Below are 12,906 nucleotides of genomic sequence, written 5' to 3'. Positions count from 1 at the left end.
CCAGCAGCGCTCGGAGTGGCGAGGGGGGGAGAGAGAAAGACCGCCAGCTGTATGTGCCTAGTAAACGACGAGGAAGTACTGAGCCTCACTACGACCGAGGACCATGGAGTTGAAGACAACTCACCTAAACAGTGGTTACTGGTTACAGGTGCCCGCTGCTTCACCATTTTACCAGCGAAACAGTATGACAAGGGCGCGCCGAGACCTGGCGGGAATTACCGGAATGTCTGAGGGACATTGTTTAGTCATGTGCCTAAACCTCGGTATTGTCTATTAGCAGAGACCGGAGTGGTTTCGAGAGGAGGAGGGGTAGGGCAGACAGGTAGGAGTCTATTGCTTCAGTAGTTGTTTCGTTTTCACTTCTTGTTAACGTTACCAGGTAAATAACCAACCACCATGGATAACCACAAGGAGAATAAGATAAGGAAACAGTCCATGAAAACCAAATCTACAAAACGCAAAGAGAAGAAATACAAAGCCGGGAAGCTTTTCAGAAGGAAATCGTTGAAGTCCGTTGGGAATTTTATGAGCAGGATACTGAAAACTTTGGGAACTTTGGCACACTTCGGCGACGTCGAGCCACCTGACGGTGAGGATGATGATGGCGGGTTCAGAGACAGCGCCGCGTGCACGTTGAGTGCCAACTCAGGGAATTTGAATAAAGAAGAACTTCAGGTCTCGAGGGAGATTAAGGTGAAGAAGAGCGCCTCAACTTTGTCTTCTCATGGATCTATAAAAGACAGGCTGTCGTGGTGCTATGGCGACAAAACTCCCGGAGTCCTTGGGCTGAAGAATCATGGAAACACTTGTTTCATGAATGCGGTGGTTCAGTGCCTCAGTAATACGGACCTGCTGGCCGAGTACCTTGGTTTGGAACAATATAAGTCTGATTTGTGTCAAGGGAGAGTAAACGGAATTGTAAAAAACGAGGACGCGCAACTTGCCAGGGGTGAGGTGACCACACAGTTGGCATCCTTGGTGCGGGCGCTTTGGACCCTTGAGTATACCCCTCAACTGTCCGTGGAATTCAAGGTGAGTCGCTTGTGTAAAAACACTTCAAACACAACTCATGTTGGAGGCTTAATTGGGTCCATTTCCATAACAGTACCCGCTCTTGTTCACCTATAGACCTATTTACTGCTTCAGTGCGACTCTGATCATGACAAATGTTCAAAGCTCGGAGTGCCCACCGAGTCGGCTACAGTTTCCAGCACAGCATTTCATTCTACAAGGATAGGAATTTGCGAATGATTCAAAAACAAAATAAATATTTAACTAAAGAGAACACATCGTTCCTTTCACATGAGGGTTTGTCATAGTAATAACAGTAGGTCTATGTGTGGGCGGCAATATCAACGGTCAGACTCAACAGGTTTCCACTGGGCACAAGCTGGTTGAATCAACGTTGTTTCGACATCATTTGTCAACGTATTGTGACGTGGAATCTACGTGAAAATACATTGGATTTGAAAAAAAATCATCAATGCTGTTTTGATGGTGAATTTGGGGTGAAATTTCAACCACAGGATTATGTCATCATTGTAACCAATTTTCAACATAGGCATACCTTGTATGTGCTAAAATATGTTGAATTTGTAACAATGTCAGGTCTTCAATGTTATATCCACAATCAGCAAAATACAATAAGCTGGAGAGTTGATTTATCTACAGCCATTCATTTGGTCTCCCATTCAGGGTTTTAACCAAGCCTAGCTTTAATATTTGTCACTGTCTAATATCACTGACTATTACTTATCGTAGGAATGATTATTGAGAGATCTCCTAATAGCTAAATATATTTGCTGTTGCTATCGAAGTCATTCCAATGGGTAGGTTTAACAAAGTAAATGAAATTTTAACATACTTCATAAGTCATACACTGTATCATCAATGATACTATTTAGTCCTATATATATTTGCAAAGACATCAACAGCTATTGTTTCAATTCAACCCAGGGTTCAACTAAAAATAGATAATACATAGATTTGGTTGATTTCAAATGTAATCTTCAAGTTAATCATAAATATGTTGGATTCACCTCTATCTCAACGAAAAATTGAAGTTAAAGAATAGGATTAGGTCAAACTTGATTTAAAGTGCATTTAAAGTTAGATTAGATTTAGTCTTATTCTTTAACTTTAACTTTAACTTTGGGTTGAGATGGAGACGTGAATACAACATATAAATTATTAATTTATAGACAAACTGGATATTGAATAGTGTGGTTGGCAACGCAACCAAATATCAACATTTGAAGGAGATGTATCTTCTGCCTGGATAGTTCCATCCGAACACAATTCAATATTACTTTTGTTATACAGTAGATAGCCTAAAGTCAAGGCTCTTACGAATGAAACAACATTTATTCAACCTTAAAATGAGTCACACATCAATGGTGACATTTTGAGGTTAGCCTACTGTAACAGAAATGTTCTTCTTATGTAATCATAGAAAGTGTGCATGTTTTACGATAACATGCAGAGGTCGCATGACTCTGGAGATCTTCACAAGTGCTATAATAATCAGCATTGATCACTTGCTCTATCCATTTTTAATGTAATCTCAACTGCAATCCAGGTCATTGGATTCAAAAAATGTAGAACTAGGAATAGATATAGTCCTTGGTTCACACCAGACCTGTCTGCCCTTGACCAGCACAAAAACATTCTGTGGCGTTCTGCATTAGCATCGAATAGCCCCCCAATATGCAACTTTTCAGGGAAGTTAGGAACAAATATACACAGGCAGTTAGAAAAGCTAAGGCAAGCTTTTTCAAACAGAAATTTGCATCCTGTAGTACTAACTCAAAAAAGTTCTGGGACACTGTTAAGTCCATGGAGAATAAGAGCACCTCCTCCCAGCTGCCCACTGCTCTGAGGCTAGGAAACATTGTCACCACCGATAAATCCACTATAATTGAGAATTTCAATAAACATTTCTCTACGGCTGGCCATGGTTTCCACATGGCTACCCCTACCCCGGTCAACTGCCCGGCACCCTCCACAGCAACCCGCCAAAGCCCCCACCCTTTCTCCTTTACCCAAATCCAGATAGCCGATGTTCTGAAAGAGCTGCAAAATCTAGACCCCTACAAATCAGCCGGGCTAGACAATCTGGACCCTCTTTTTCTAAAATTATCTGCCGAAAAGGTTGCAACCCCTATTACTAGCCTGTTCAACCTCTCTTTCGTATCGTCTGAGATTCCCAAAGATTGGAAAGCTGCCACGGTCATCCCCCTCTTCAAAGGTGGTGACACTCTAGACCCAAACTGCTACAGACCTATATCAATCCTACCCTGTCTTTTGAAGGTCTTCGAAAGCCAAGTTAACAAACAGATTACTGACCATTTCGAATCCCACCATACCTTCTCCGCTATGCAATCTGGTTTCAGAGCTGGTCATGGGTGCACCTCAGCCACGCTCAAGGTTCTAAACGACATCATAACCGCCATCGATAAGAGACATTACTGTGCAGCCGTATTCATTGACCTGGCCAAGGCTTTCGAATCTGTCAATCACCACATTCTTATTGGCAGACTCGACAGCCTTCGTTTCTCAAATGATTGCCTCGCCTGGTTTACCAACTACTTCTCTGATAGAGTTCAGTGTGTCAAATCGGAGGGCCTGTTGTCTGGACCTCTGACAGTCTCTATGGGTGTGCCACAGGGTTCAATTCTCGGGCCGACTCTCTTTTCTGTATACATCAATGATGTTGCTCTTGCTGCTAGTGATTCTCTGATCCACCTCTACGCAGACGACACCATTCTGTATACTTCTGGCCCCTCCTTGGACACTGTGTTAACTAACCTGCAGACGAGCTTCAATGCCATACAACTCTTCTTCCGTGGCCTCCAACTGCTATTAAACGCAAGTAAAACTAAATGCATGCTTTTCAATCGATCGCTGCCCGCACCTGCTCGCCCATCCAGCATCACTAATCTGGACGGCTCTGACATAGAATACGTGGACAACTACAAATACCTGGGTGTCTGGTTAGACTGTAAACTCCTTCCAGACTCACATTAAGCATCCAATCCAAAATTAAATCTAGAATCAGCTTCCTATATCGCAACAAAGCGTCCTTCATTCATGCTGCCAAACATACCCTCGTAAAACTGACCATCCCCAATCCTCGACTTCGGTGATGTCATCTATAAATTAGCCTCCAACACTCTACTCAACAAACTGGATGCAGTCTATCACAGTGCCATCCGTTTTGTCACCAAAGCCCCATACACTACCCACCATTGCGACCTGTACGCTCTCGTTGGTTGGCCCTCGCTTCATACTCGTCGCCAAACCCACTGGCTACAGGTTATCTACAAGTCTCTGCTAGGTAAAGCCCCGCCTTATCTTAGCTCACTGGTCACCATAGCAGCACCCACTCGTAGCACGCTCTCCAGCAGGTATATCTCACTGGTCACCCCCAAAGCCAATTCCTCCTTTGGTCGTCTTTCCTTCCAGTTTTCTGCTGCCCATGACTGGAACGAATTGCAAAAATCTCTGAAGCTGGAGACTCACATCTCCCTCACTAGCTTTAAGCACCAGCTGTCAGAGCAGTTTACAGATCACTGCACCTGTACTTAGCTTTTCTGTAAACAGCCCATCTAATTACCTACCTCATCCCCATACTTGTATTTATTTTGCTCCTTTGCACCCCAGTATCTCTACCTGCACATTCATCTTCTGCCGATCTACCATTCCAGTGTTTAATTGCTATATTGTAATTACTTCGCCACCATGGCCTATTTATTTCCTTAACTTACCTCATTTGCACTCACTGTATATAGATTTTTTGTTTTCTTTTGTTCTACTGTATTATTGACTGTATGTTTTGTTTATTCCATGTGTAACTCTGTGTTGTTGTATGTGTCGAATTGCTACGCTTTATCTTGGCCAGGACGCAGTTGCAAATGAGAACTTGTTCTACCTGGTTAAATAAAGGTGAACAAAAGAAAAATTGGTCTGTGGTTTTAGATGAAGCACAGTAATAACACATTAAGTTGTTGTATAAATCCAAAATATCTGACATGGTATTCCCATTTGAACTTTGTTGTGCTTTTAAATGCTTGAAAGCAGCAGCGATAACACATTTAAATTACAACTAAACCAAAAATAAAGACATTGTTTTTCCAATGGAATTTGGTTGTGCTTTTAGATGGCTGAAAGCATAGTGATAACACATTGGGAATTCAACAAACTTCTGGCTGTTTTTATGAATGAGTGAATAAAAGTTGAAATCTTATTGATCAACCTCTCAACCAAATTTTACCCACATTTCCACACTGAAATGACGTGGTGTGCCTAGTGGGTTGTGACTGGAGGGAGTACAGCTAAGATCGGAGGCATTTTAACTAACCCTACGCCGAAACCGTTTCCTAACCTTAACCTACAGTAAGTCTCCTAACCTGCCACGTTAATTATCTTAATTAACCTGCCACTCAATTCCTCTCTTAACCTGCTACGAAAAAGTCATTCCCGGTCGTATCTGTACTCCCTCTAGTCAGAACCGACTCAACAGTTCTCACGTCCTATTTCTGTGTAAGCAGACAGGTAGCATTTCAGGGGAGGACCCTGTGGCAACGGTCAAAACAGGTGAGACATGTACTAGCAGTACAGGCAGTGTCAAAACTCCCATATGTTTGGATTAATGTCGAAATTCGGGTTCTCTTTTTCTTTTCCCCCCACACAAACATGGTCCAAACCATGTGTCAATGCCTATTGCCTAATGACCATTGACCACACATCAGGGCACATTTTCTAACTAATAAGCATGCTGTGTGTGTGCCCTGTGGCTCCCACCTGCAACAAACTTAGGTGAGGTGGGTGGTCTGCATTCCCTGGATGTCCTTACTGGTTGGAAGGGAGCGGTACTTCACATGTAGGGGTGGTGCACTGAGTTTTCCCGAATGCTGATGAGAGTGAGCCAGACCAAGTCAACACTGTGGTCAGGGACTGCCAGGATACCAGACGGCTGAGTCTGCGCAGGTGTCTGTCTGGCCTGATGATGTATGAATATTTACAGTTGAAGTCGGAAGTTTGCATACACCTTAGCCAAATACATTTAAACTCAGTTTTTCACAATTCCTGACATTTAATCCGAGTAAAAATGTGTCTTAGGTCAGTTAGGATCACCACTTTATTTTAAGAATGTGAAATGTCAGAATAATGTCTTTCATCACATTCCCAGTGGGTCAGACGTTTACATACACTCAATTAGTATTTGGTAGCATTGCCTTTAAATTGTTTAACATGGGTCAAACGGTTCGGGTAGCCTTCCACAAGCTTCCCACAATAAGTTGGGTGAATTTTGTCCCATTCCTCCTGACAGAGCTGGTGTAACTGAGTCAGGTTTGTAGGCCTCCTTGCTCGCACACACTTTTTTAGTTTCTGCCCACAAATTGTCTATGGGATTGAGGTCAGGGCTTTGTGATGCCACTCTAATAACTTGACTTTGTTGTCCTTAAGCCGTTTTGCCACAACTTTGGAAGTATGCTTGGGGTCATTGTCCATTTGGAAGACCCATTTGCGACCAAGCTTTAACTTCCTGACTGATGTCTTGTGATGTTGCTTCAATATATCCACATAATTTTCCTTCCTCGTGATTAGAGGTCGACCGATTATGATTTTTCAAAGCCGATACCGATTATTGGAGGACCAACTAAAGCCGATACCGATCAATCGGCCGATTTTTATTTTTATATATATGTTTGTATTAATGACAATTACAACAATACTGAATGAACAATGAACACTTTTATTTTAACTTAGTATATTACATCAATAAAATCAATTTAGTCTCAAATAAATAATGAAACATGTTCAATTTGGTTTAAATAATGCAAACAAAGTGTTGGAGAAGAATGTCACGACTCTACCGAAGGTGACTCCTCTCCCTGTTCGGGCAGCGCTCGGCGTCGCCGGTATACTAGCCACTACCGATCCCTTTTTCTTTTTCTGGTTGTTTTGTCTGTGTTCCTTTTCACACCTGGTGTTCAATTGCTTTGATTTCTTGTTACCTGCCGTAATTCGTGCAGGATTAGACTTGTGTGTATTGCGCTCGATTGTATTTGATGTTTGTTGTTTTTTCGCTATTACGCATGTGTATGTAAAGTGTCGGAACTGTGTTTGTTCCTCCGTGCGTTTGCACGAGTTTCTGAGTATTCGAGAGCGTAGTTTTGGGATTTCTGTGCCGTTTTGTATTGGTGGACTATATTATTAAACACGCTTCTCAGACATCCCTGCTCTCCTGCGCCTGACTCCTACACCTCTCACCAAGACGCATGTTATCACAAAGAAAGTAAAAGTGCAATATGTTCCATGTAAAAAAGCTAACGTTTAAGTTCCTTGCTCAGAACATGAGAACATATGAAAGCTGGTGGTTACTTTTAACATGAGTCTTCAATATTCCCAGGTAAGAAGTTTTAGGATGTAGTTATTATAGGACTATTTCTCTCTATACCATTTGTATTTAATATTTCACCTTTAACTATTGGATGTTCAAATAGGTACTTTAGTATTGCCAGCCTAATCTCGGGAGTTGATAGGCTTGAAGTCATAAACAGCGCAATGCTTGAAGTATTTGCTGCTAGCAAATGCAGGAAAGTGCTGTGAAATATACAAAACCGAAACAGTACCGTGTGGCCCAAACACTCACACGGAAACAAACACCCACAAACCAAAAGTGAAACCCAGGCTACCTAAGTATGATTCTCAATCAGAGACAACTAACGACACCTGCCTCTGATTGAGAACCATACTAGGCCGAACACAAAAACCAACATAGAAAAACAAGCATAGACTGCCTACCCCAACTCACACCCTGACCATACTAAAACAAAGAATAAACTAACAGAACTATGGTCAGAACGTGACAACGACAGTGCTTTTTTCATGAATGTGCTTGTTAAATCACTCGTTTGGCGAAGTAGGCTGTGATTCAATGATAAATTAACAGGCACCGCATCGATTATATGTTGCAGGGCAAGCTATATTAACTAGTAATATCATCAACCATGTGTAGTTAACTAGTGATTATGTTAAGATTGATTGTTTTTTATAAGATATGTTTAAGGCTAGCTAGCACCTTACCGTGGCTCCTTGCTGCACTCGCATAACAGGTAGTCAGCCTGCCACGCAGTCTCCTCATGGAGTGCAATGTAACCGGCCATGATCGGTGTCCAAAAATGCAGATTACCGACTGTTATGAAAACTTGAAATCGGCCCCAATTAATCAGCCATTCCGATTAATCGGTCGACCTCTACTCGTGATGCCATTTATTTTGTGAAGTGCACCAGTCCCTCCTGCAGCAAACCACACCCACAACATGATGCTGCCACACCCGTGCTTCACGGTTGGGATGGTGTTGTTCGGCTTGCAAGCCTCCCCCTTTTTCCTCCAAACATAATGATGGTCATTATGGCCAAACAGTTCTATTTTTGTTTCATCAGACCAGAGGACATTTCTCCAAAAAGTATGATCTTTGTCCCCATGTGCAGTTGCAAACCGTAGTCTGGCTTTTTATGGCGGTTTTGGAGCAGTGGCTTCTTCCTTGCTGAGTGGCCTTTCAGGTTAGGTCAAAATAGGACTTGTTTTACTGTGGATATAGATACTTTTGTACCTGTTTCCTCCAGCATATTCACAAGGTCCTTTGCTGTTGTTCTGGAATTGATTTGCACTTTTCGCACCAAAGTATGTTCATCTCTAGAAGACAGAACATGTCTCCTTCCTGAGCGGTATGATGGCTGCGTGGTCCCATGGTGTTTATACTTGTGTACATTGTTTGTACAGATGAACGTGGTACCTTCAGGCATTTGGAAATTGGACTTGTGGAGATCAATAACAAAAAAAATGATGTGGTCTTGGCTGATTTCTTTTGATTTTCCCATGATGTCAAGCAAAGAGGCACTGAGTTTGAAGGTAGGCCTTGAAATACTCAAATGATGTCAATTAGCCTATCAGATGCTTCTAAAGCCATGACATAATCTTCTGGAATTTTCCAAGCCGTTTAAAGGCCCAGTCAACTTAGTGTATGTAAACTTCTGACCCACTGGAATTGTGATACAGTGAATTATAAGTGAAATAATCTGTCTGTTAACAATTGTTGGAAAAATTACTTGTGTCATGCACAAAGTAGATGTCCTGACTGACTTGCCAAAACTATAGTTTGTTAACATGAAATTTATGGAGTGGTTGCAAAACGAGTTTTAATGACTCCAACCTACGTGTATGTAAACTTCCGACTTCAACTGTATGTCTATGGTCTGGCCCCACAGGGACACCTGTGGCTGGTCCTCCAGGGGCACAGTGCCCAAAGCTAATACCCCAGGGCCTGGATGAATGACATTGCTCACTCTCATTTGCCTTTGGACCTATGCTGCAAATATAGATGGTACCAGAATTCTGTATTAGGACATTTTGATTTGGTTCGGCTAATAGGCTTTAAGCTAATTATGCTTCCAGCAGTAATTTGTGGAAATCGAACTGCGATGCAAAGATAGAGGACTTTGAGGTGAAGGATTTCATAAGCTTCAGAACAGGTAGGGCCAAGTGAGATACTTTTTGAAGTTTATATGTTAAGTTTTGTGTGCAGTCTCTCGAAATTAGTACTCAGATCTATTGAATAATCAATTGCCCTTGGGTATAGGTATTCCCTCATTCATTCTCATTCATTCCCTCCTCTCACTGCAGTTGATTTGAGGTGCTTATGTCTGTTAAATTGTCTGTCTTGAATGGTGTGCCCCAAGGCTCTGTACTTGGTCCTCTCTCATTCACTATTTATATAAATGATTTAGACAAAAATGTCCAAAATGCACAACTTCATTTTTATGCTGATGATACTGTTATTTACTGTTGTGCCTCATCTCTTACAAAATCTTTCCAGAACATGCAAACTGCTTTTTATACTGTTCAACATACCTTGTGTCAATTGAAGCTTATCCTCAATACTCACAAAACTAAACTAATGGTGTTTTCTAATGCAAGAAATAGACCTCTGAACCTTTCACCTATTACTACCTGTCACGGCAAGGAGATTGAGGTTGTAACCTCATATAAATATCTTGGAATTTTAATTGATGACGGCCTCTCTTTTAAATTGCATATTCAACAACTTACAAAGCATTTTTTGAGATCAATTGACACTCTTTACCATGGCACTTTGAGATTTATTTTAAACTACAAAACCCTTACGCACCACTGCACTTTGTACACCAGGGTTGCTGGCCTTCTCTAGTCACTCGTAGGCTCAGTCACTGGTATACTTTTATTTACAAAGCCATTTTGGGTTTACTACCTTTTTATTTGTGCATTTTTATTGTTCAGAAATGTGGTGGGTACTCTGTTCGTTCGCTGGACTTTGTCCTGCTAACTGTTCCAGATGTCCGAACTGAATTTGGTAAAAGGGCTTTTATGTACTCTGCGCCATCGTCTTGGAACACCTTACAAAATACTTTTAAACTGTAAGAACTTGTCCCGATTGGTGTTTTTAAATCACTGATGAAGGATTTTGAGGCTGATTCCCTGACATGTCAATGTTTTTAATTTGCTGTTTTATACTCTTGTGAATTCAATGGTTTTTACTAGATTACTTGTAGTTTTTCATGTTGTCTGTCTGTACTTTTTTTGTAATGACTTGGTGCTGCCTATCTTGGCCAGGGTGCTCTTGAAAAAGAGATTTGAATCTCAATGAGCCTTTCCTGGTTAAATAAAGGTTAAAAAATTTAAAAAAAGTTGTACGGATGGCTTTGACTTGAACAATATACTGATTTCTATCTGTTGGTCCTCTATGGGTGAGATGAGGTTGTTTACTGCTGTAGCAGTGCAGCCCAGTGCATTTAGCCTGGGAAAGGTGGAGACCCCCTACTGAGCAAGCTCCACTGGTGCGTATGGAGAGTGCAGCAGTGAGCTCCAAAACAAACAAGAAATCGTGTTGGTGAAAGACAGGAGAACACCCACCCATCCATTTACTCCTGTCCCCTGTATGAATGGTACTAGTTTGTGATGAGGAAGGATTCTGCACAGTGGTTCTTTGACAGCTAATTGTTTTTGTCAATGTCAGTGTGCTTTTAAAGAGCACTAGTCAGAGGCATTGGCCTGGAGAACAAGTTCAACAGTGACTGTGTGAGGATAAAAATTGTCTCTGCGAGCTTTTCCCTTCCCTCACTATCCTTGCTGAGTCTGGAGGTGGTGGTTGTATCATGTTCTTCCATGACTCCTGTGTAGGCGGTGGTGGGTGTGAGTGGGTGTCATGTTGGTTGTTTTGGAGCACAGGCAGAGATGCAGTGTTTGTGTTTTCCTCTCTCTGCTTTCTTTCAAGAGCTACGGTACTCACACACACAGTCTCTCTCTCTCTCTCTCTCTCTACTCAGAAATTGTCATGGCATTACAATTTAATTTTACCCGAAAAGCTCTGATATAATGGAAAACACAGTGAGAAATATGGCAATGATATGGCAATGTAAGTACTGCAATTTGAGCAAATTTCTGATGGATGTATTCAACACCATGATTAATGGTCTAGGTTCAATTTCAACTACGCTAGGCTGTAAGACCACCCAATCACGTAGAAGGTGGCTGGAACGACATTACTCCCCACTTTATCATAGTGAAGAGAATGGCACAGAAACCGTTAAAGGAGCAATCTGCAATATTTACAGCTGTTCAGTGGTCATTTTAATTAATGATATACAGAACACCCATTGATTCTTGAAGAATACAACACAAATGCCTCATGAGCTTAGTACAACTGTCTTACCCTACCATATCCCAAATAATGAGGTTATTTTACTCCATTGTTCAGCTTTATTGTAAATTACGTGGTAGGGCTGCTGTTTGGCCACCACAAATATGTACTAGTGATTGTACCATTAGGATACAGTAACAGCTCAGACCCTCGTTCTTCCCAAACAATTGCACATTTACTGCAAGTTTACTGCAAGTACGGTACCATTTGGGATGCAACTATAGGAGTTTAAAGTTCTCCATTACAGTAGTGTTAACAGAGAGCCTTTCCCAGGCTGTAAACCACTCAAAGATGATTATGACCAATCGCAATTCATCCTTTGTTTCCTTCTCTATTCTTGATGGTAGTAAATCCCACATTAGGGTCATCGTCGCGGAGACAAGGCAAAGGCTTTGGGCTTTACTCTCTCGACACACTGGCAGCATATCTGGAGGAGAATTTCATGTTATGTTACCGAGAATATTGAGGAAATGAAATCTTGGAGAGCCTTGCATCCAAAATCTTATGTTGTCTTGCCATAATAAATAGTGGTTTTCATTCTTTTGGAGGTGAATACATGAAGTCTAGCATCCAAACTAGTACGTCCTCTGCCATCATATATATTTTTTGGGGTGAATTCAGATACAGTATAACTCAGATTAATCAGGATCAAAGAGTTTTAGGCTTAAAAAAACTCAGACGGGGGCGTCTAGCGTGGGGAGCCAGGAGACAGGCAAGAGCATTTGCTTGGTGGCTGGGACTGCGGTGGGCCAAGGTTTGTGTTTCTCTCCAGGGGAGAAACGGGGGGAGGCTGGGTCGTCTGGAGCTCAGCTGAGATTGATGAGTGGAAAGAATGGTGAAAATGGGAGAGGGAACGAGGGAGGTAGAGTATGGGGGAAAAGAGGGAGCAGAAGGGGGAGGCTTTATTGAGTGGAGGGAATGGAAGGAGAGGCAGGGCAGGAGAGGAATTAAGTGATGACACGTCAGTGTCTGCTTGGTCATCGGAGGAGAGGATCGCCAACCAGCAACACAAGGCTGCTGTAGAAAAATGTAAAAGGAATGGAGGTGCCAGAAATGATGTTGATGGATACCGTCCAGCCTCATTCCCACTATGCAGCAACATCTACTCTTGTGTGTGTGTGTGTGCCCAAGCTCTTGCTTGTGTGGGTCAACATCACAACCT

At 42.0% G+C, this 12,906-nt stretch overlaps 1 protein-coding gene across 2 annotated transcripts in view; it reads left to right on the top strand.

The window, feature by feature from the left end:
- Positions 1-12: 12 nt before the first annotated feature.
- The window catches only part of LOC109865958 (ubiquitin carboxyl-terminal hydrolase 43), a 120,620-nt gene continuing 107,726 nt past the window's right edge, over positions 13-12,906 (top strand). Inside the window, exon 1 of one of the 2 annotated variants that reach the window (XM_020454473.2) lies at positions 13-1,032. In XM_020454473.2, coding sequence (XP_020310062.2) covers positions 397-1,032 — 636 coding nt within the window. In that variant the 5' untranslated portion in view covers positions 13-396. The remainder of the gene's footprint in view (positions 1,033-12,906) is intronic. The other variant, XM_031799461.1, reaches the window with a different exon arrangement.

Source organism: Oncorhynchus kisutch, linkage group LG20 (genome assembly GCF_002021735.2).
Source record: "Oncorhynchus kisutch isolate 150728-3 linkage group LG20, Okis_V2, whole genome shotgun sequence".
NCBI classification, from domain to species: domain Eukaryota; kingdom Metazoa; phylum Chordata; class Actinopteri; order Salmoniformes; family Salmonidae; genus Oncorhynchus; species Oncorhynchus kisutch.
The sequence above is the reverse complement of the archived record's forward strand: the minus strand, read 5'-3'. Positions and strand labels throughout refer to the sequence as shown.